General features: G+C 41.7%; 1 protein-coding gene across 3 annotated transcripts in view; it reads left to right on the forward strand.

The window, feature by feature from the left end:
* Positions 1 to 379: 379 nt before the first annotated feature.
* The window catches only part of robo3 (roundabout, axon guidance receptor, homolog 3 (Drosophila)), a 95,801-nt gene continuing 75,479 nt past the window's right edge, over positions 380 to 20,701 (forward strand). For all 3 annotated transcript variants that reach the window (XM_085469558.1, XM_085469560.1, XM_085469559.1), the window contains exons 1-2: positions 380 to 937; positions 16,349 to 16,675. In XM_085469558.1, coding sequence (XP_085325684.1) covers positions 874 to 937; positions 16,349 to 16,675 — 391 coding nt within the window. In that variant the 5' untranslated portion in view covers positions 380 to 873. The remainder of the gene's footprint in view (positions 938 to 16,348; positions 16,676 to 20,701) is intronic.

Consider the following 20,701-nt stretch of genomic DNA (forward strand, 5'->3'; position numbering starts at 1 on the left):
GATAGATAGATAGATAGATAGATAGATAGATAGATAGATAGATAGATATTCCGGAGTCGAAACTATTAGATGAGGTGCCATTCAACCCTGACAGGTTGAATGATTTCTGTAACCAATCATTCACATTTTGTTAGGTCAGTCAGGACCTGCCGGCTCCACTGGCATTAACACAGCTGTTTTTTAATATTCATTTTCCAGTGATTACCCTCTTAAAGATATGCTTCTCTAACTTATCAATTTATAATATAGCCGTAGGCATTGCATCAGGTTGCTTCATTAGAATTTTATTTTGAAAGCACAAGCGGAAGCCGGTAATGCCATTGTGGCCACTGTTACCGTGGTGCGCTTTGGCTCCGGGAGCGCACTGTTTGCTGCTGAGGCTCAGTGCTGGTGGCGGAGCGACAGAGAGGGACGGAGCAGTGACACACATGGAGCTGAGCTTTTAACAAAGTGGACGTTTCGTCCTGGTACGATGACTCCGGCTACTTTGGGGCTGTTTTTCTACAGGACTAAGCCCTGATGAATGTTTCTCCTCTGTTAAAAACAAACAAAAAGAGGAAAAAACGGGACTCATTGACCGGGCGCCGCCTTCACCTTACTCTCAGCCGCCCCTCCGATCATCACCTGCAGCTTGCTTTGTACGACACTAAGCGCAGATTTTGCAGAAGCGTTGAGGGATTAAAGTTTGAATTTGTGGTTTATTTGTAGAGCGGCTGAGATGCTGCCTGCGGAGTCCGCTGCTAGTTGCTGACATTTCATACCATAGGCTGGCGCTCATTTGTGGGTCTGTGTGGAAATTATAAGTGCTGCTGCTGCTGTTTGACAGCCTAAAGACTGCCACCAACCTTATCTACCTATGTGCACATTTGTATAATGGAGTACAGTCCGGCTCTGGTTCCCTTACTGGTTGTATTTGCACTCGGAAGTTTGGCATATGGTAAGTTTTAAATTACTTATTTTGTGGTTATGGTTATCAAACAAACAAAACACTTGTACAATGTCCGTTATAAAGTTTACAAAGTTACTATTTCACATCAGTCAGCTGATCTTGTAGGAAGCCCCCTTTATGTCAGCATTTGTGCATAAGTGAGTAATCCTCCTAGATGATGTCACTTAAAAGGCCACTTAGGAACAACAGACAGCAGAGTAGCCCATATGCAGCTTTACTGTGTGACCTGCCCAGGGGATACTGGATTATCACCAGCATCTGCTCCCCACAGAAATCTGACTTTGCTGGCTCATTTATCTCTAGCATTGGGCCCATTAGATGAATTATGGACACAATGCAATTGTGAAACAAAAACCCTTCAGTTTCTTCCCCACTACTGTAAGTGAGTGTGGCAGGGTTGAAAGTTTGAGTCCCTCTGTGGACAGCATTGCTAAAAAATGCATGCTTTCTTGCTACTGTACAAGGTTTGGTGGAAAAAGCCTTTACCAGCTGCTGCTGCGTGTAAATGTTAAGCAGCTCCTCTATGTCCCAGTCTGTGTGGTGGAGAGTACCAAACAGTGTAGGTTTAAGTGTCACCGAATCCCTGGATATAAATGTATGATGCACAATATTGGCTTTTGTTGTTTCATGACTCTGCCTTCAGATGTATGCATATGGTGCTTTTGATTTCAGCTTTCAGAAGCGAAATCTGCCACATACGCACACTACAAGTCATAGTATGGCTCTTTCTTGTAGACATCAGACACCTCTGGGATGATAGAGATATGTTTAAATGAGACTGCTGGATCCTCAGATCCTCCATCAATCACACGTGTATAACTGAAATTGCTGCCAGTTGGCTACAGGCTCTTTGTCAACATGCATTCATGTCTGTGTTCAGCACAGATGAACCTCCATGTGCGACGTACTAAAGCAATGTTTTTTGACACAAGTGGGATGATATCGTTTGTGTCAGTGTGGTGTCTTTGGGCCCAGCCCCACTGCTGAGGCTCCCTTTTACAAGCCTGTAAACATTGCCTATGAACTCAGCATCTGTGAAAGTGCTCCTTCACTGACTCCAGATGCTCCTCTGGGACTATAAAGGCTGGATTAAAGCTGCTTATTTTCACTTTAGCAAACACATGGTGAGTTAAAAAAAAAGAGAGAACTGTACTGTTTTTAGCAGCAGACTCCCCCCCGTCGGTAAATTTACATTTAAATGTGTGTTCTTGTCACACTCTGATACTGTTATACAAAGTGGCATAGATTAAAAGGAAGAAGAAGCTTCAGATCAGTGCCAGCACAGATATATGTGGAGAAGAAGACGCAATGAAGAAGAGTTTAGGAATGATTCTCCATCCCTCGTCTTCGTGTGAAGGGGCCGTTCATGCGGAGCCAGAGTCACAGAGTCTGGTCTCAGACTGTTTTTCCAGTAATATGACACTGGAATCTGCCAATCACCGCTGTCACTATCAGTCACCTCGATGACCTCAGGAAACTCTTCTCCAATGACTGTCAGTGACTCATGTGTTTACAATGTACTTTATTGATGTGACTTCAAGGCAGGAGCTGAAAACAGCTGCTTTGTTGCAATGTGGATGTCCTCACCAGACTACTTGCCAGATGAAATAGCCGACACCAAACCTAGATAACCACTCTGTAATTACAGTCTGAGCACACAGCTCAATTTCCTTTAGGGAGGGAAGTACCGTGGGGTGTAATGTGGCTGAAATAGCACAATTACCGAGATGGCCATTGTTTAAAACCCTTTCTTCTGTTTCTGGCAGTTGTGCATTTTGCGCACAAGGTTTTTCAGACATGCTGTCAGCCTCAGTGAGTTACAGTGGAGGAGGTTTGGAGGGGTTTAATGGATTGATCAAGGACAGTTTGACAGGAGTTATAACTGCTGCCGAGATTGTATTGAGATGTCTGAGTAGTCCTCTTTAAAGTTGGGGCACAACCACTAGATCCTGGTGGCAAAAAGACCAGTTCACTCTAAAACCAAAACCACGTGAATGACTAAAGTAAAAAGATGTGTATTTTTATTTTTCCGAATTTCTAAGATGTGTCCCACAGAGATGAATGTGCTGTTTGAAAAATGCTTTTTGCACAAACCCATGGACGTACTAATGGACACTGATACAAAACAGTTCTTGTGAATTCTGTTGGCAGTCAGTAACCAGTACAGTGTTTCAAAAATGAGATAGCACCGTTCCATTTAGGTGGCTATTCAGATGGAAGCCCAGCGCGAGACTTTTACCAGCTGCACTCCACATTGTAAACCTAGATTTACTTTGTTATTTTTATGTTACAGTCATCACTGCCGACTGGAATGGCTCCTAACAGCGCTCCAATATGCAGTAGCTCATTTTGTTTTTGCTTTTGGAATATTGACAACATTCCTTTTTCTGCAGAAAGAAAAAAGACACAAAAAGCTTTGTAGTCATTTCCGAGAACAAACATGCACTCGCACAGTGAGCGTACCTTCCTCCTCCCCCCACCTGCCTGCCCATCTGTTCTGCACAGATCAATTAGGCTGTCAATACATTCAAGCTTGATGCACTGAAATGAGGCACAGTGTAGCATTCAAGCTACAAGAAGATCATAACTTGCGCCGGTTGAAAAATAACACTCGAAATCGGGGCAAGGAACTAAAACTCCTCCTCCTGTTACCTCAGAATCAGCAGCGTTAATCATCCATCCACTTTCTGAATCTTATTTGAGTAGTTTTGCTTTTTTTTCAAGCTGCTGGTCAACCAGTTCTAGAAATGAATAATAAGTAATGCTAAAAAAAACATGAGGTGAATTTGCGTATGCTAGTCGTTGAACAGCCGCTTATTATGCGTACCCATGATAATAGAATTTCACAGTCACAAATATCCATTACACATCAGATTGACTGCACCTCATGATGCATTAATAACAAGTTATTTGTGTACTGGGCTGTAGTAAATAAATAAAAGCACTTTGTAAACATGTCAGTGGGGTGTTTTTGCTCGTTCATCTGCAAACTAAGGCTTGCGCTCCCTCTCTTAATGGCACTGCTTATTATCTATGCTGCATGTTCCTACCACAGCGAGCCAAAATCAACAAACACTGAGCTCCTTCTTCATCAGGCATCAAGGGAAAGGACTTAAACTCATCTCTATTTAGCAGCGGGTGCTGGCAGGCCAAGTTACCGTAGCACTCCCTACTCCTTGAAGGTCTCAAGTGCAACTGCCTTTAGGGCCCAACACAGTATACCTAAGCTTCCAGCCTTGGGCTGCAGACAGATGGATTACCCCTAACATTAGATTTCAGACAAAGATATCTCAAGTACAGTTTTTGAATAATCATTTCACTTAAAAAGGGAAATATGTTATCCAAACCTACCTGCCCTCTGTGAAAAAATAATTCTCCCTTAAATATAATAACTGTTTGTGCGAATTGCATTCAGGCTGGCAGTGAGACACAAATCTGAGCGCACAGCCCATTGCTAGTCAGTGGTGCTGACCTTCAGTTACTTGGATGAGTGACAAAACATTTCTCCCATATGAACACATTCAACTTAATGGGATTTGCTTACCTGGATGATTACCCATATGGAAAAGATATATATAAATCTTATAAAGTTTGTATCTGTCTTGTGTGAAACTTGTATGAAAAGCATACAAGAGTGAAAACAGATATAAGATCCCTAGAAAAATTATATAAATGAGACTTGTATGTTTTGGATACTTACTAAAACAATATATGAAAGTGGCCACTTTCATGAGTAAATCATATACAGTGGGGCAAAAAAGTATTTAGTCAGCCATCGATTGTGCAAGTTCCCCCACTTAAAACGATGACAGAGGTCAGTAATTTGCACCAGAGGTACACTTCAACTGTGAGAGACAGAATGTGAAAAAAAAATCCATGAATCCACATGGTAGGATTTGTAAAGAATTTATTCGTAAATCAGGGTGGAAAATAAGTATTTGGTCAATAACAAAAATACAACTCAATACTTTGTAACATAACCTTTGTTGGCAATAACAGAGGTCAAACGTTTACTATAGGTCTTTACCAGGTTTGCACACACAGTAGCTGGTATTTTGGCCCATTCCTCCATGCAGATCTTCTCGAGAGCAGTGATGTTTTGGGGCTGTCGCCGAGCAACACGGACTTTCAACTCCCGCCACAGATTTTCTATGGGGTTGAGGTCTGGAGACTGGCTAGGCCACTCCAGGACTTTCAAATGCTTCTTACGGAGCCACTCCTTTGTTGCCCGGGCGGTGTGTTTTGGATCATTGTCATGTTGGAAGACCCAGCCTCGTTTCATCTTCAAAGTTCTCACTGATGGAAGGAGGTTTTGGCTCAAAATCTCACGATACATGGCCCCATTCATTCTGTCCTTAACACGGATCAGTCGTCCTGTCCCCTTGGCAGAAAAACAGCCCCATAGCTTCACAGTAGGTATGGTGTTCTTGGGATGCAACTCAGTATTCTTCTTCCTCCAAACACGACGAGTTGAGTTTATACCAAAAAGTTCTACTTTGGTTTCATCTGACCACATGACATTCTCCCAATCCTCTGCTGTATCATCCATGTGCTCTCTGGCAAACTTCAGACGGGCCTGGACATGCACTGGCTTCAGCAGCGGAACACGTCTGGCACTGCGGGATTTGATTCCCTGCCGTTGTAGTGTGTTACTGATGGTGACCTTTGTTACTTTGGTCCCAGCTCTCTGCAGGTCATTCACCAGGTCCCCCCGTGTGGTTCTGGGATCTTTGCTCACCGTTCTCATGATCATTTTGACCCCACGGGATGAGATCTTGTGTGGAGCCCCAGATCGAGGGAGATTATCAGTGGTCTTGTATGTCTTCCATTTTCTGATGATTGCTCCCACAGTTGATTTTTTCACACCAAGCTGCTTGCCTATTGTAGATTCACTCTTCCCAGTCTGGTGCAGGTCTACAATACTTTTCCTGGTGTCCTTCGAAAGCTCTTTGGTCTTGGCCATGGCGGAGTTTGGAGTCTGACTGTTTGAGGCTGTGGACAGGTGTCTTTTATACAGATGATGAGTTCAAACAGGTGCCATTCATACAGGTAACGAGTGGGGGACAGAAAAGCTTCTTACAGAAGACGTTACAGGTCTGTGAGAGCCAGAGATTTTCCTTGTTTGAGGTGACCAAATACTTATTTTCCACCCTAATTTACGAATAAATTCTTTACAAATCCTACCATGTGGATTCATGGATTTTTTTTTTTCACATTCTGTCTCTCACAGTTGAAGTGTACCTCTGGTGCAAATTACTGACCTCTGTCATCATTTTAAGTGGGGGAACTTGCACAATCGGTGGCTGACTAAATACTTTTTTGCCCCACTGTAAGCCTTATATGATTCACTATATGAAGTAGGCCACATCTTATGCAAGTCTTTTATAAGTTTTTACTATTTCTTTTCCATATGGGTAAGCAGTGTTTGCATTGTTCTTACAAACACTTACACTCCTCATCCTTTTATCGCTTCAGTGTCTGACTATCTGTCTAATAAAGGGTGAGGTCATCATGAAATCTGACTGGTGAAGCAGCCAGTCAGATTTCATGTTTATCCTGTTTATGTTATCTGCCGATGTTTGAAGCAGTGACATAACTCTGACTGCTGGAGAGTCAAAGAAAAAGCCCGTGGGTACTGCCACAGCTGTCAGAGCAGTAACTCAGTGCTGTGGATATATTTGTGAGTCTGGCACTCAAAAGCTCTGCATGAGAAAAAGCCACCTGATAATGGATTATTTTCTACACGGATGTGTCAAGGTGATGCCGTAGTAGCCAGAAACTGACAGCTACTGTTGATGATTTAATGGCAAGGTAAAAAACTGACAGGGACAATTTTTTTTTCTGACGACGGTGTCGATACACACATCGAGTTGGGGATAGGAGGAATTTGAGTGTCTCTATGGCTGTTTGTTTGCCCTGGTGGGTGATTGATAGCTATGACTAATTGACTGATTTCTTTAATAGGCACCTTACCTTCACCTCAAAAACCTTTTGAATTTGTAGCACTTATAGAAGTGACAGCAGCTGGATGTTAATCCAGCTCTTGCTCTTTACAGCTTTTCACTTCATGACTTAATGATACATCAGGACCAGTGTTACTTGAAATGTCCTCAACAGTATGTCAAGGCTGCATCTTACCACTTAAATAAAGGGTCTTGGAAATGTGTATCATATATGATTGAGCTAATTGCTATCATGGTCTCATGAGCTGTTTTTTAATAATACAGGCACTCTCCATGTAGCTTATTTCATGTTTGACTAGCAAGCTAAGAGTCAGTAAAACAAAATAAAACCACGCACCGTAGTTTATTTTTGTCATGTTAGTGATGTCGTGGATCCTCTTCAGGAAGTCGTTGTCTCGACCCTTTCCTCCCTCAAAATACGATGTGGTGTGATGTGTGTTTTCAGAGAGATAGCAGCCAGCCTGCACATTTGTGTCTGTTTGTATAAGGGGACACACATCCAATAGGGGCTAATCTTGAAATATACTGTTGTGGGACAGGAAACCAGTGGCATTTCCTCACTGATGTGTTTGGCCACCCACAACCAGCCTTGTTCCTGTCTTGGAGTCCCCTCGAGGATTTCCTCTTTGACACGACTGAGAGACTGCACCTTCGTCAGCGATCACTAATGGACAGATAATTAGAGATAATGAACAATCGTGCCATCATCATACAGCCTTTCTGGAGCCAAACCATCCACTAACTATCTCCATGCTTATATTTCCCACCCACCTACCCCCGCTCTGCGCTCATCACAAAGAGCACTTACAGTGAAATGGGATGAAGTGTGGGAGTTCAGTCACCAAATACAGTTGCTGTTCTCTTCTTCTTTCAAAGCTTGAAACCGCTTTGGTGGAGTGAGCAGAAAACAAAATCGATGCTTGTTACCATCGGGCTGCTGGAGCTCCAACTGACAAGGTCTGTGATAACTTGAAGGATGCTGGGCTGGAAAGAATAGTTTAGCTGAAACATCCCCCACATTATTATGATCATTCATACCAAAATGTCAGGTGGGGTCTTGTTGAAGTATGTTTCAAAGTAAACAGTAGAAATGTCAATTTTTAAGACATTTCACAGCCCTTCAGTCTTGTTTCTGTAGGTGGAAGTAAATCAAAGCTTAATCAACTTTCTAGTCTCTCAGGCATCTTGTACCACCAGGAACATTTTTAGTGGGAAAATGCTTTCTTCCTGTTGGAGCAGAAAATGCACTTTGCTCTCAAGCTTCTGCCTGGTCAGCGTGCACGAACATCCAGCTCATACAGGTTCTTCACCAGAGGAAGAGGCTATACTCACAGGGCCATTCTCACTCACATTTCCATGATCCCTGCTTTTCAAAGAAAGGAGCAGGACGAAGCAGCTTCGGCCCCTTTCCCACCAAACTGTTCACGACCTCAGCAGAGACAGTATAAAAAACACAGAAGTTCCTTTTCCAAAGTTGACCCCACTCATTTAGATGCTTAGCATCAACACGGGCTCAGTTAAAGCCACTTTGTATTGTCATGCAAGTACTTCATTTTATGTTCCCCAGAGGGTTAAAGAGTACAAAGCTGGAGGAAAAAACTGCAGCTTGCCTCGTTCGCTGCTGCCAGTTTAACTTTGAATACACATTTCCAAATCACTTCCTGCAGCTTCAGTAAATAGAAGGTGGAGGAACTGTAAAACAAGAAATCTTTACAAAGAAAAATAGGAGAGGAAAAGGAATTACAGCATCTTCTTCACTCCACTGTTCCCTCTTTAAAGATTATTACGCTCCCCCTGTTAGCCAGTCAGAGGTACTTTTATTTCAACAGAAAGAGACTTTTTCTAACCAGAAGGAGCAGACTCTGGAGGGAAGGTCGGTTATCTTGAGCGCAGTGTGAGGGTTAGCTCATCTTAGGCTTAATTTGACTTGCTAAGGCAGAGCCTGGGTTAATCTGTCTTCTTTACCACAAATCACCACAGAGCGATAAGGAATGCAGTGTTTGATGTATTGCAGTATTCTGATTTATTTTCAAGTCCTTCACATTGAAATGAAAGGCATTTCTCAGCCTGTCTGGTTTGGAAGACTCGCTGGGCTGGAGTGCCGTCCACGTTTTATGTCCTTTTCCCTCCAAGGCCATCGTCAACCAAACGTTTCTGATACATACACAGTGTTGTTATGTATTTCAATAGAACTTTTATACCTAACTTCCTTGCTGCATTTTCACAGCACTTTATAATATGAAATTTACAGATACAAGTGAGGTGATCGGGCCATTGGTAGAAGTTCAGTTATCACATATTTTGATCCTTTTTTAATTTATTTATTGTGTTATTTATTATACTTTTGCACATAGAAATGTTCTAAATTTCATGATTTCAGCTTGTTGCTCTAGTTTTTATTCATAGTTTAGATTCTTTTAACTTGCAAACCAGAAATAAATCAATTATTAATTGCGAAGATTCTTCTTAGTGAGAATTTTCTTTGACAAACTAAGTAAAGAGCGTTTCAGAGCTCCTTACATGGTTTTCCATAATATAATATTTGTTTTCTGTGTGTCCTATAATTTGACTAGTGGACTGGATTCACGCTCCACTAATGCGCTGAAACCTTCTGTGAGTCGCTGTGGTTTGCTCAGGGGTGGGCTGCATGCTGGAGACAGCTTGTACTTATGGCTGCAGTGCAAGATTTGTGTTGACCTCAAGATTGAGCCTTGTACAAATATCAGACAAAATGAGGACCCTTCTTGGATTTGCTGCATGAGTCTGACCATCACTGTGCCATCTGTGTTTGGAAAATGCTGTCAGCAATGGGTGATGTGCCTTCAAATCAAAATCACTTTAGAGCACAATTAGAGGTTCTGAATTAGCTTTGATTCATTTTCAATTAATTGTCCAGGTGTTCTTGAAAGATACAGAATAGATATCTTTCTACTTTATGTCTTGGAAGACGCCAGTGGTGCGGTGATCAAATGCAGATCAATCATCAGCCCCAGTCTTGTACCATTTGGACAGATCCCGGGTTACTGGGTGTTCTGATTTTTTTTATCATTTAAGAAGAAGTAAATGATGAAAGGTCTCTTGTGTTTGTTGTGCAATAAGGCAGGACTGGGGCTCGGAATCAACTGTAGATATCTGTGATTTTTCTTTTGTACTCCTTTTAAAAGCACAGGACACACCAAGACATTTATTCTTGTACTAGATGAGACAAAGTTCTAGCTCGATACTTTTTCTGGCTCCATTACAGAAAGGACATTGCAGTGGTGGTTGGTGCTCCCCTCGGCTGTTTTCTTCCCAGTTTTTCATTTGTTTTGTGAACTCACTGTCCTCGCTATTTCTCCGTCACCCTCACGGGTTTAATTAACTCCCCCTGTTTGTGAAAATCATTGAAGATGTTTGAAAGTTTCTGCATTTCTACTGATGTTTCAGGATATATATATTTAAATATATATGTATATATATATAAACCCGTTGCCTACTGGTGGTAGTCAGAGGGCCCGGTGGCGCCAGTGTCCGGCAGCCTCGCCTCTGTCAGTGCGCCCCAGGGTGGCTGTGGCTACAATGTAGCTGCCATCACCAGTGTGTGAATGTGTGCGTGAATGGGTGGATGACTGGATGTGTAAAGCGCTTTGGGGTCCTTAGGGACTAGTAAAGCGCTATACAAATACAGGCCATTTACCATTTACCAAATATTCTAAATACAGAGTGCTTTCTGGGCTGAGCTCTTGGATTTTGAGTCTGGTGCTTCAGATTCATCAGGTAAGAAGTGAAATTTCATGCTGAATAGGACGAATTATTTCCTGGAATAAGCACCTTTGTAGTTACACCAAGTAAGAATCAAGTTACTGTATCATCCCACTTTACAGCTGAAGAAAGGCTGTTATGGAATGACATAAATACTTACAGACTTAACTGTCTGTAAGTATATAAGCAGGGGTGGGAATTACTGAAGTACAAATACTGCACTTAAGTGTTTTATTTTTTGGTACCTGCACTTGAGGATTTATTTAAGCGCCTCGAGGCGACTGAATTCATTTGATTTTTACTTACTACACTTTGAGAAAGTTATCCTTATTTTCTGCTCACATTTTCAAAACAGACTTGCTACTTTGTGTTTAGCACATTTGAGGAGAGTTAATATTCTACATCATTGTCCACCTTCCAGTCCAATTCAAATCCAATTTTTAAGGAACAATAACACATAAAAGAGAATCCTATAGACGTAGGAGGTTTAAGAAATCATTTACTGTACATTTACTTGCATATCATTTACTGTACCCACTCATCAACAATCCAGAGATGTTCTGGTTGTGGTGCTTCAGTATAGCTAGTGCTACAGAAGAGAAGCGAACGTAAAGGGAGTAACATTTTTAAGTGGCAGGCAAATTCAAATGCAACAGGTTTCCTAAAATTTCAAAATACATAATCGCATATATGTTAACATACTGACATGTAAAAAAAATTAGATCTGATTTATTTATTTCCATTTATTTTACTTTTAATTTTTATGGTAAAGATGTCCAACTATCTGCTCTTTGAATTACTGTGATGTAGTAACAATGCAGATAGACAGCACACCTGTAGCACATTTGTAGTTGATTAAACCTGAAAAAGAAAAACTCCACTAGGTTTACCAGAAGCCGCGATTGATCACAGCCCTGCCAGCATTATCACTATAGGCTAATGAGTTTGTAGATGCAGTGAGGGTGGGGTGTTGGTGGGGGGTTCCCCTCATAGATGAGAGATTACAGTTCATGCATCAGAAACAGTTCAATTAAAGACATTTTTCAGACATAGTCTTGAGAGATATTTGCAGAAAGTGAAGTAAAGATGACAATAATTGGAAATATTAGAAAGTCTGGTTGGTCTAGATTAGTGTCAGCTGATACAGATGTAGGATCAACACTGACCCGAACGTTTGGTGAGTTAAAAACTTGATCTGAATCTTTCAGACACTCAAATCATTTGTCAAGTGTAGTTATTTACAAGTCACAACAAGTGAATTAATAACTTACTGTACTTAGTTACTTTGCCCTCTGGGGAACAGACTGCATTATCAACCCTTCTAACGTGCTTATAAGGTGTTTCTCTTGTCTATTCTTTATGTGCTGAGGCTAGTATATCAGCAAATAGCTGATATCTTATTGCCCCCACTAATGTATTGGTTGGGCTCAATCTGCAATTCTCAGTCTGCCAGAAATGTTACTACTGATGAACTGTTGCCCATACCTGTTTTTGGAGAGGATGACATTAAGGAGCCTGAGATTTTGCACTTAGATTATATCCACATGTTAATTTGTTGACTTTTCCTTGGTTACTCCCAAGAATTTACCCTTTGTCTAAATTTACCCTTCATTCAGCAGTGTAACAAAACAACACTGCACAGCCTTTATCCTTACATTGTACAGCGTTACATAATTCATTATTGCCAATAGTCCTGTTCTTTAGCCGTGATGAGAATGTCTTGAAGTTTCTCCTGTAGATGGGATGTGGTGACTGCAAAGCTGCAGAAAGTTTCATATTGCATTTCTTGTATTTCTTTGTCCAGTTTTTTAATTAGGAAATAAAAACAATTTTCGCAACAGGATCTAAACAGGAACTCTCACACAGTATCTGTTTTTGATTTGATAATTTAGACAGTATTGCATCTTTTCTTCACTCTTTGTTAACCAGACTGCAGTTCTCACAGGATAGACTCCTAGAGCATCCCTGTGGCTTTATTATCTCACATGTATCATTGAGAGTTGCTGCCATCCTGCTGTATTACACGATGGACGGGAGCTAATAGGTCCTTAGAGGGCCCAGACGTTCCTATTAGAAAGTCTTCTCAAGACAAGCAGTCAGACTGTCGAGACTCCAAACTGTCCATTTAACCTGATTGGAGTTCATCTTTTCCAGCCTTGCCCTTATCCGTTACATACCGTACGTCTACGCTCACTTTGAGCTCAGTAGCTGAGCAGTGCTACTTGCCTTAGAAATTCAAATATCCTTGTATGCATAGCAGTATAGTCATTTTCTGTTATGTTGATCTGTAACCATTTTGCCTTTCTGTAACATCATATCTATGTCAGAATCAATGTGGGTATTGTATACGCTGAGAAAATGACATTTTCCCATAATACTTGTTGAAGATTTCTCAGGTGCAGTGACAGTTTGCTGTCATCCTTTCAGTGGAGCTGTAGTTTTCTGTGTGACATGCCACATATTCCTACAGTGGGAGAGAGTTCATTTCTCCAAGCTTGCTTTGCTGTGGATAGCAGGCGTATGATCTGTCAAGAGTTGGTCTTCAGTGGTTGCAACTTGGACGTTCTCTTGATAATATTTAGCTCAGTCGCACATGATGGTCTCGTCCTCCTTAAAAGCCTTTGCTTTACATTTCCACATGACTTATTCCAACCAGCTTTTACTGTAAAATTTATGAGTCAGCTCTTAAAGGCTGTGCCCTGCTGAGTTCTCACAACAGACACCCCCCTTCCTCTCTTCCAGATATCCCCGATCAGACAGGCTCAGCTCAGCCACGATGCTACTACCTTAAAGCTATTAGATGAACAGTCTACAGCTCAGAGGCCTTGAGGGAGGTCAGAGAGCACTTAACCAAATGACAACTGTTTTCTGTTAGCATTTGACAGAAGAGCAACCTTTTAACAATATTACTTTATTTGATTCATTTTTAGAAATCCTTCACATCAAAAGTTTTCTCTGGTAGTGCTGCAGCGTAGAATTCCATTTGGGTTTTCAAAGAAAACGACAGTGCTGATTCTAAATTTGATCAGTGTAAGTTCAGGCTTATATTTTCCATCACAAGGTGCTTTTTTGGGGAATAGTTTGTATAAATTAAACTATCATGAATTCTTGAATTAAATTACAACCACTTTCAGCCCCAGTTCAAAGTCATCAAAAAACGAAAACTGTAAAAACATTTTAGTCAACTGAAATGTGAAGAAAGTGGTAATGTTTGATGCAAGATAACAAATAACAGTGTTTTAAATGTAATTTTAGGTGTATCCTTATCTTGTGTCGTGCTTTCATTGCATGCTTTCCAGCTTCTATTTGATTCTAACTAAAAGCAACTTCAAAGCTTTAGCACATTTTCCTCCTATCCTGAGCTTCCTATCTCTTTGAATGTAATTTCATCGAGAGCAAGACTGTCATATGGTACTCTATATCCCATCGGCAGGAAGCACTTAAGTGGAGTTTTTAATCCCCCAAAACCTTCTTGAGGATTTGTCGCTTTGAAGGCGAGAATTTTGACTGCTTTTCTTATCAGACGTTATCAGGAAAGTCTTAACCTTTGAACTTCCTTTTATCCATGCACCTGTGGGATGAACTATTGTAGCTGTCTTTCTTTTCTGTCACCCTGCAGCATACAGTCTACAACTTTCCTATGCTGCAGGCACGTTTTAAGCTATCTCTCAATATTAGAGGATAAGCACAGGGAGCTGATCACCTCCTAGGTTAAAGATTTGTCCAAATGCAACAGTGTCACTATCTGCTCACTTGTAGCTCTGTCTTCTTTTTGTTTTCAGTCTTCTTTACATGCAAATTTACACAAGCTTTCATGATTGAAAGCAATTTAGACAAAACCTATTTAAGTCTTATTTGAACAATCATGGCTTCAGTGGTGTGGAATAAAACTACAGTCTGGAGCTCAGCTGCAGCGCTCCTAAAAAATAAACAGCAATTCATGTTTTCTGTTTTCCTGTTAAATGCACAGCGCTCAGGCTAATCTCCTGCTGTGAATGTTCTAAAAAGACAACACTGCTCAACATTAGGATATTGCTAAGCATTGCAGCACTCTTATAATTTACAAAACAGCATGGCTTGGTAGTATAGTGGTGAGGCAAGACAAATCAGAAATACACTCATGAATCCCACAAGCGTCTGAAAAACACAGACGATGATGCACCTCCTCTTCTCTTGCTTTTGTTTGCTCTCCAGGGTGATGTTTCACTTGTGCCTCGTGGTTTTTGAGTTTATGTTATTGCTTTTCTAACGTTACAGCACAACCCTCATGCTATCATTTGCAACTCTGATTCTAAAAATAAAATAAAATCAGGCATCGTCTAAAATGTAAAAAACAAAAAACACAGAATGTAATGATTTGGATTAAATTCAAACACAAAAACACGTCAAATGTTTAAACAGAGAAAAACAGTGTGACTTTGAATTTGATAGGAACAGCATCCACACTTGAACAACAGTCTGTGAAAGTCTGGGGACTGAGAAGACCAGCTGCTGGAATGTTGTCCTGTTCTTGTCTGTTATCAGATCACATCATGATGTGCTAAATGTTTTCAACTGGTGAGAGGTCTGGACTGCAGGCAGGGCATTTCAGCACGATGCCATGGTGTTGTAATAGACACAGTATGCGGTATAGATGGGTGCATATGTTGATCCTAAACTTCCATAAACCTTTCAGCATTTATTGTGCTTTTAAAGTGTCTCGGTTTACATATTTGACGTGTTTTCTATGTTTCATTGTGAAAAAAATATGGATTTACTAGTTGTCCCAACTTTTTCTGGAGCGAGGTTGATTATTGGGCGAAGGAGAGCAACATTTGGAGGTGGTAGAAGAACCTGGGGGAGTTACCCTACTTTAATCTCTCTCTGCTTCTGTCTTTCAATCCAATTTTCAGAAGAGAAAGAGAACACTTGCAGAGCTCTGAACAAGAATTCAATACATTTGGACAGATTAGCACAAACCTGAACCCCAAACACCTGTCGAGACAATTCAGCAAAGCATTCTTTGAAAGTAAAGTACAGAGCTGATTATACGTGTTCAGTATCTTAGTATGTGCACAGTTAGTCAGCCTACTTTCTCATCGGCTTGAGATCAGAGTGGTTCCTGCGCATTTACTGCCTTCATGCTTCTCATCCACGGCTCGAGGATTTGCTTTTAGTTTTATAGATGCTGAATTTAGAGCATGTAATTTCACACGTCCTCTCGAGTTATACTTGAAATGTAACATTATGTGCTCATTTCACACAGTCGTGTTGTTGGTGATAAAATGACGAGTTCAGCTGCAGTCTAGCTCAAGAGGTTTGGAAATAGGCGAGCTGAGTGTGTTTTTACAAGTTTTGCCGCCCACTTGCCTTTTGTGTGTAGTGGCCAATATATAAAAAGGAAAAAAAAGGCTGAGGACTTTTAGGCTCGTTAGGTGCGATTCTTTCCACTGGTATGCTTTTGTAACCATGTTCTTCACATCCGTAGTCTGTGAGCAATGTAGTTTTACGGTATTCCCATCGTACAAACTTTGGCTTATACTCAGTTCAGTGCCTTAAAATGAGGTTTTTGTATAATTTGGCATTAATGACTAAGCAGATGCTGTGTTCCTCATGACGTGATATGTCAAATGACATTGGCTGTATCACAATAAAACATACACCACAAATGTAGTCTTTAACTCGTCTCTCCTCTGTGGTGTCTTTTTCCCACCAGGATCCCGACCCAGATTAGAGGATGCCGCCCCTCGGATTGTAGAGCACCCCTCTGATTTAATTGTGTCCAAGGGGGAGCCAGCTACCCTCAACTGTAAGGCTGAGGGGCGTCCGACCCCGATGGTGGAATGGTACAAAGACGGAGAGCGGGTCGAGACTGATCGAGAGGACCCTCGGTCCCACAGGATGCTATTACCCAGCGGCTCCCTCTTCTTTCTGCGAATTGTACATGGAAGGCGAAGCAAACCTGATGAGGGTGTGTATGTGTGTGTGGCACGCAACTACTTGGGTGAAGCAGTCAGTCGCAATGCATCGCTGGAAGTGGCAAGTAAGTGTCTTTGATGTTTTTGCTATAAGGCTCAGTTGTGGAGCTTGTGTGAGTGTGTGTGTGTTTTAGCGTGGGTTCACAGCAACCGTGATCTCAGTGTTTTATGCTTGTATTATAAATTAAAAAGCCTATAGCACGAGAAAAAGGATGGTTCCTTATGAGCAGCACTGGGCGATGGTGGGGAGGACAAACTCGGCATTAACAGACAAAACCAGGCTCAGGGAGAGGCAACCATCTGTTGTGATCTGTTGGCTGGGAGGTGAGGGAAGACAGAAAAAAAGAGTGCCTCATGAGAAGTCACCCAGCTGCCTGAGCCTATAGCATCACAGGTTCCAGCCCTTTAAAGTCTAACTTAAAAGTAGGGAATGCCCTCTCTCTCTTGAATCCAAACTGGGAGCTGGTTCCACAGCAGAGGGGCTTTGCTGGTTCGGCAAAATACTAAGCAGCAGAGGCAACAAGAAACAAAAGAATATGGTGTATATTGAGAAAAGCAGTCCACATAACAAGTGTCAAATATCATGTAATTTCAGTAATGAACTAAATCACAGATAAAACTCAACGAAAAATAATATTAGCTGCGTTTTAAAAGCAGAGGTGTGCCGAGTAAACTTCAAAACACTCTGCTCTCTTATCATCGCTTTCACTTGGCTGAGTTAACTTAAGACACCACCCCTGACCTTGGTGTCAGATCTCCTGGCAGCTTTACCCGGAGCCCACCCCGCCACAAATGGCCCACTCACCCTTCTCTCCAGCCTCCACTGCCCAGGCCTCTGTGACCAGGCCTGTTAATGTAGATAGATGACAGCTAGCTCCGACAACAGAGATAACAGTTGTCGCCACTGGACAGGAAAGCTGAAAAACTGTCTCGCAGGGAGGGGACCAAAGGCCACTGTTAGTTGGCAGCTTCTCACTAGCAGATGTTCGATCCTTAAAATACAACATTCTCCTGTCAGATGGGTTTCCAACAAACACCTCTTGATTTTTTTCCCCATAACCATGCTTCCTGTTAGCAGTGAGATTGGGCAGAGCCAATTAAATCTTTGCTGCTAGAGTCTCTTATTTCCTTTAGTTTTAGAAAATCATTATAAAGTAAAAGTTTATTTTGACAGCGCCAGCAGGTAATTTCAAGAAATCCTGTCAGTTTATAATACAAACATAGTTGGGGACTAGTTAATTGCTCTCTCTGTGTAGACATATAATATGACTTGTCAGATGACATCTATAATGAGCAGAATCATTGTTGTGACAGTGATAGCCAGGCTCTACTCTGATATCTTTCTTAATCTGCTCATTTAGACAAACCTGCCTCCAGCAGCTGTTGCAGATTCACATTTCCTCTAATCCCCCTCACTCAGGCTTCTCCTAGTATCGACCTCCCTTTAAAACTATAACCATCTCTTGTTGCACTAACGGAAAGCAGCTGAATATGGTCAAACAAACCCTGATCCCCACTAAAAACTAGCAAAGCCCTAGCTTCTTGTGCAACACTTTGCAGCCAGGTCTCATATTTTCTTGAAATGCTCTCCCCACAAAGTTAATAATAAGACTGAATTCCCCCCGCTCACCTCAACAGAAGAACGGCCCATGAATCATTCTACATCCTCCATAAGCAGCTGGGATCTGCAGAGTGTGTCCGTCACCCCGACTAAAGCGTTCCTCAAGTAGCGTGAAGAATTACCTTTCACTTTGGTCTCGCTCTGTTTCAGTATCAACATCAGCTGCGGGGTGTTTTTTGAAGTGTAAGCTGTATGTGGAAACCTGGACAGGTAGAGTAGGTGGAGGTGTTGTGAATCACTTTTCACTTTTCAAAAAGTGGAAAGGAATGAATCAGCGACAGAGGCCTTACATTTCTCGCTCCACATGAATAATCCCCAGTGTTTTCCTCAACTCTTTCTTCGTGCTGTGCTAGTTTTAAGCTCTTCTTAAGACATGCAAAGATGCTCCTCCTGCTTTTCTTCATTCATCACATTAGCATAGCGCTTAACCAAATGTTTTTATGTTTTCCAGCACCCTTACCATATATCTGACAGCTGTTAAAGGTTACCAGAGAGTTTAATCTTCTTTGTAGGCCCACATCAACAAAATCTAACACTCAGTCTCTGTGAGGTGGTGGAGGGTCACAAGGGTTTATCTATAACACCAGTGTGATTTCAGCCTGCAGTGCCACTAGCTGATCAGTCCTGTTTCTGTATATCCAGCTTCCTCCATTAATACTGTGGTGTCATGAGGTGACATTGTGCACAGCTGCCTGCAGACACACACATGTACATGGACATAACTTGGCACACAGCGGTTGCTTTCACAGATTAGCATCCCTAATCCATGTTGGTAGAGGGAAAACCGATGTATTTTTACTTGTGTCTTCATGCCAGCACACAGACACACTTTTGGAGTATCGCCCCCAGAGAGAGACAGAGACGGAGGTTGTATAGAACAAACAGTTGCCAAAGCCAAAGCCAGGCCAGTGCCAGCTCCTTCCAGGCCCCTCTGCACAGCACCAATGGGGCCTGAGATGAGGCCAGAGGCACATAAGCCTGCCTGGAGCTGCCTGGGGGGCTCAGCATGGCACCAAAAAGGCGCAAGATGGCACTTGGTGGCATGGTGTCACTTTGCTCCCCAGCCGGTGACTTGGAAGCACTGAGGGCAAACTGAGAGAGAGCTGCATTGTGTATTGGTGTGTATATTTGGTACTGAGGTGAAAGCCAACACAGCGGGAAGGGTGGAAGGTTCAGGAGGTTTAACCCCTCACGGACCATCTGCTGTAAGCTGAGAAGCAGGCAGGGTGATGACAGCCAGTGTGCTGCAGTATGGATAAACTGGCAGAATTTCCCAGCGCTATAGACTATTAAAAAAACTGCTTGGTTAGGTTTAGGGGGGGGAAAGCCTTTGGGTTAAAATAAACCCAATTACAATATAAAGTACAAGGCAAAAAAAATCACCACATATGTCTTATTAGTGAAGTTGTGTGAATACAAAGAGTAGTATTCCAAATAAAAAGATATCTATGTGTGCCTTAGAAAAAATTTTATGGGTCAGCATCACTCCAAGGTTTTGGAATGGAATTTTACAAATGATGATGAGAGCTAAAATTAGGAAGTTTTAGTTGAATTTATGAACCCTTAATAAACATAGTTATTCAGAAGAAGTTAAATAACTTTCTTCCTTTCTTTTCTTTTCACAAGTTTTTTGCAGGTACAATTGTGTTTAATCATTTTTTCACAGCAGTAAACAGACCATTGTTCTTTTGCAAGCATTTATTCCATGCTAATTACACACTCAATACCTCATTAAGGATGGTTCTACTTAGTTGCCGACTTAGTTTGCATTTATTAATGACACATTTGATGAATGGATGCTGGATCCAAGAACTGTTAGTCTTTTGAAGTATCAGCAGATGTAGCTAAACCTCACAGGTGATGTTGCTAGCAGCTGAAAGTAATTCTACATTTAAAAAAATATTTTGCATCAGATGATGTGTTGCTACATAATACATTTGAGAGCTTTTAAAAAAATGCTGGAACAAAAGGGAGTAGTCATACCAACAGAATTACTGCACAATTTCTTTCACTTTGTGCTGTTTGTGTAGCTGTTATTTAGCAGTAGTCCCAGCCTGTGTGTAGCACTGCCCTGCTTTAAGAGCACATCCTCCATCTCTAGTATATCCACCCAAATTGTGTTTTTCACCCCAATCCTATCCGATTTTGCAAGCTAAAAAGGATCCTTCGATTCTGAAAATGTGCCATACAAACTTGTATGGCACGTCTGTTGGAAGCTAGTCAGCACAATAGTCCTAACGGGCCAGAGACCCCTGGGCGGAGATTTGACATTCAGAGTGACTTGCCCGAGCTCTTGGCGGCTTTTTACTTTGAGTGCTTTACAACTCTGACATTTTTATTATGCCTGCTACTCTGCCTGGCTTTATTGCTCATGAATATTCACACCAACCGGCAAGGGGAAATGGCGCTTTTTCCAACGTGCTTGGGGCGGAGTCAAAGGAACTTCAAATAAAGCTGACTGTAGTAAACT

This window comes from Copadichromis virginalis, linkage group LG10 (genome assembly GCF_057382275.1).
Source record: "Copadichromis virginalis isolate Kocher_CV1m ecotype Utaka linkage group LG10, C_Virginalis_male_GT1.1, whole genome shotgun sequence".
NCBI classification, from domain to species: Eukaryota; Metazoa; Chordata; class Actinopteri; order Cichliformes; family Cichlidae; genus Copadichromis; species Copadichromis virginalis.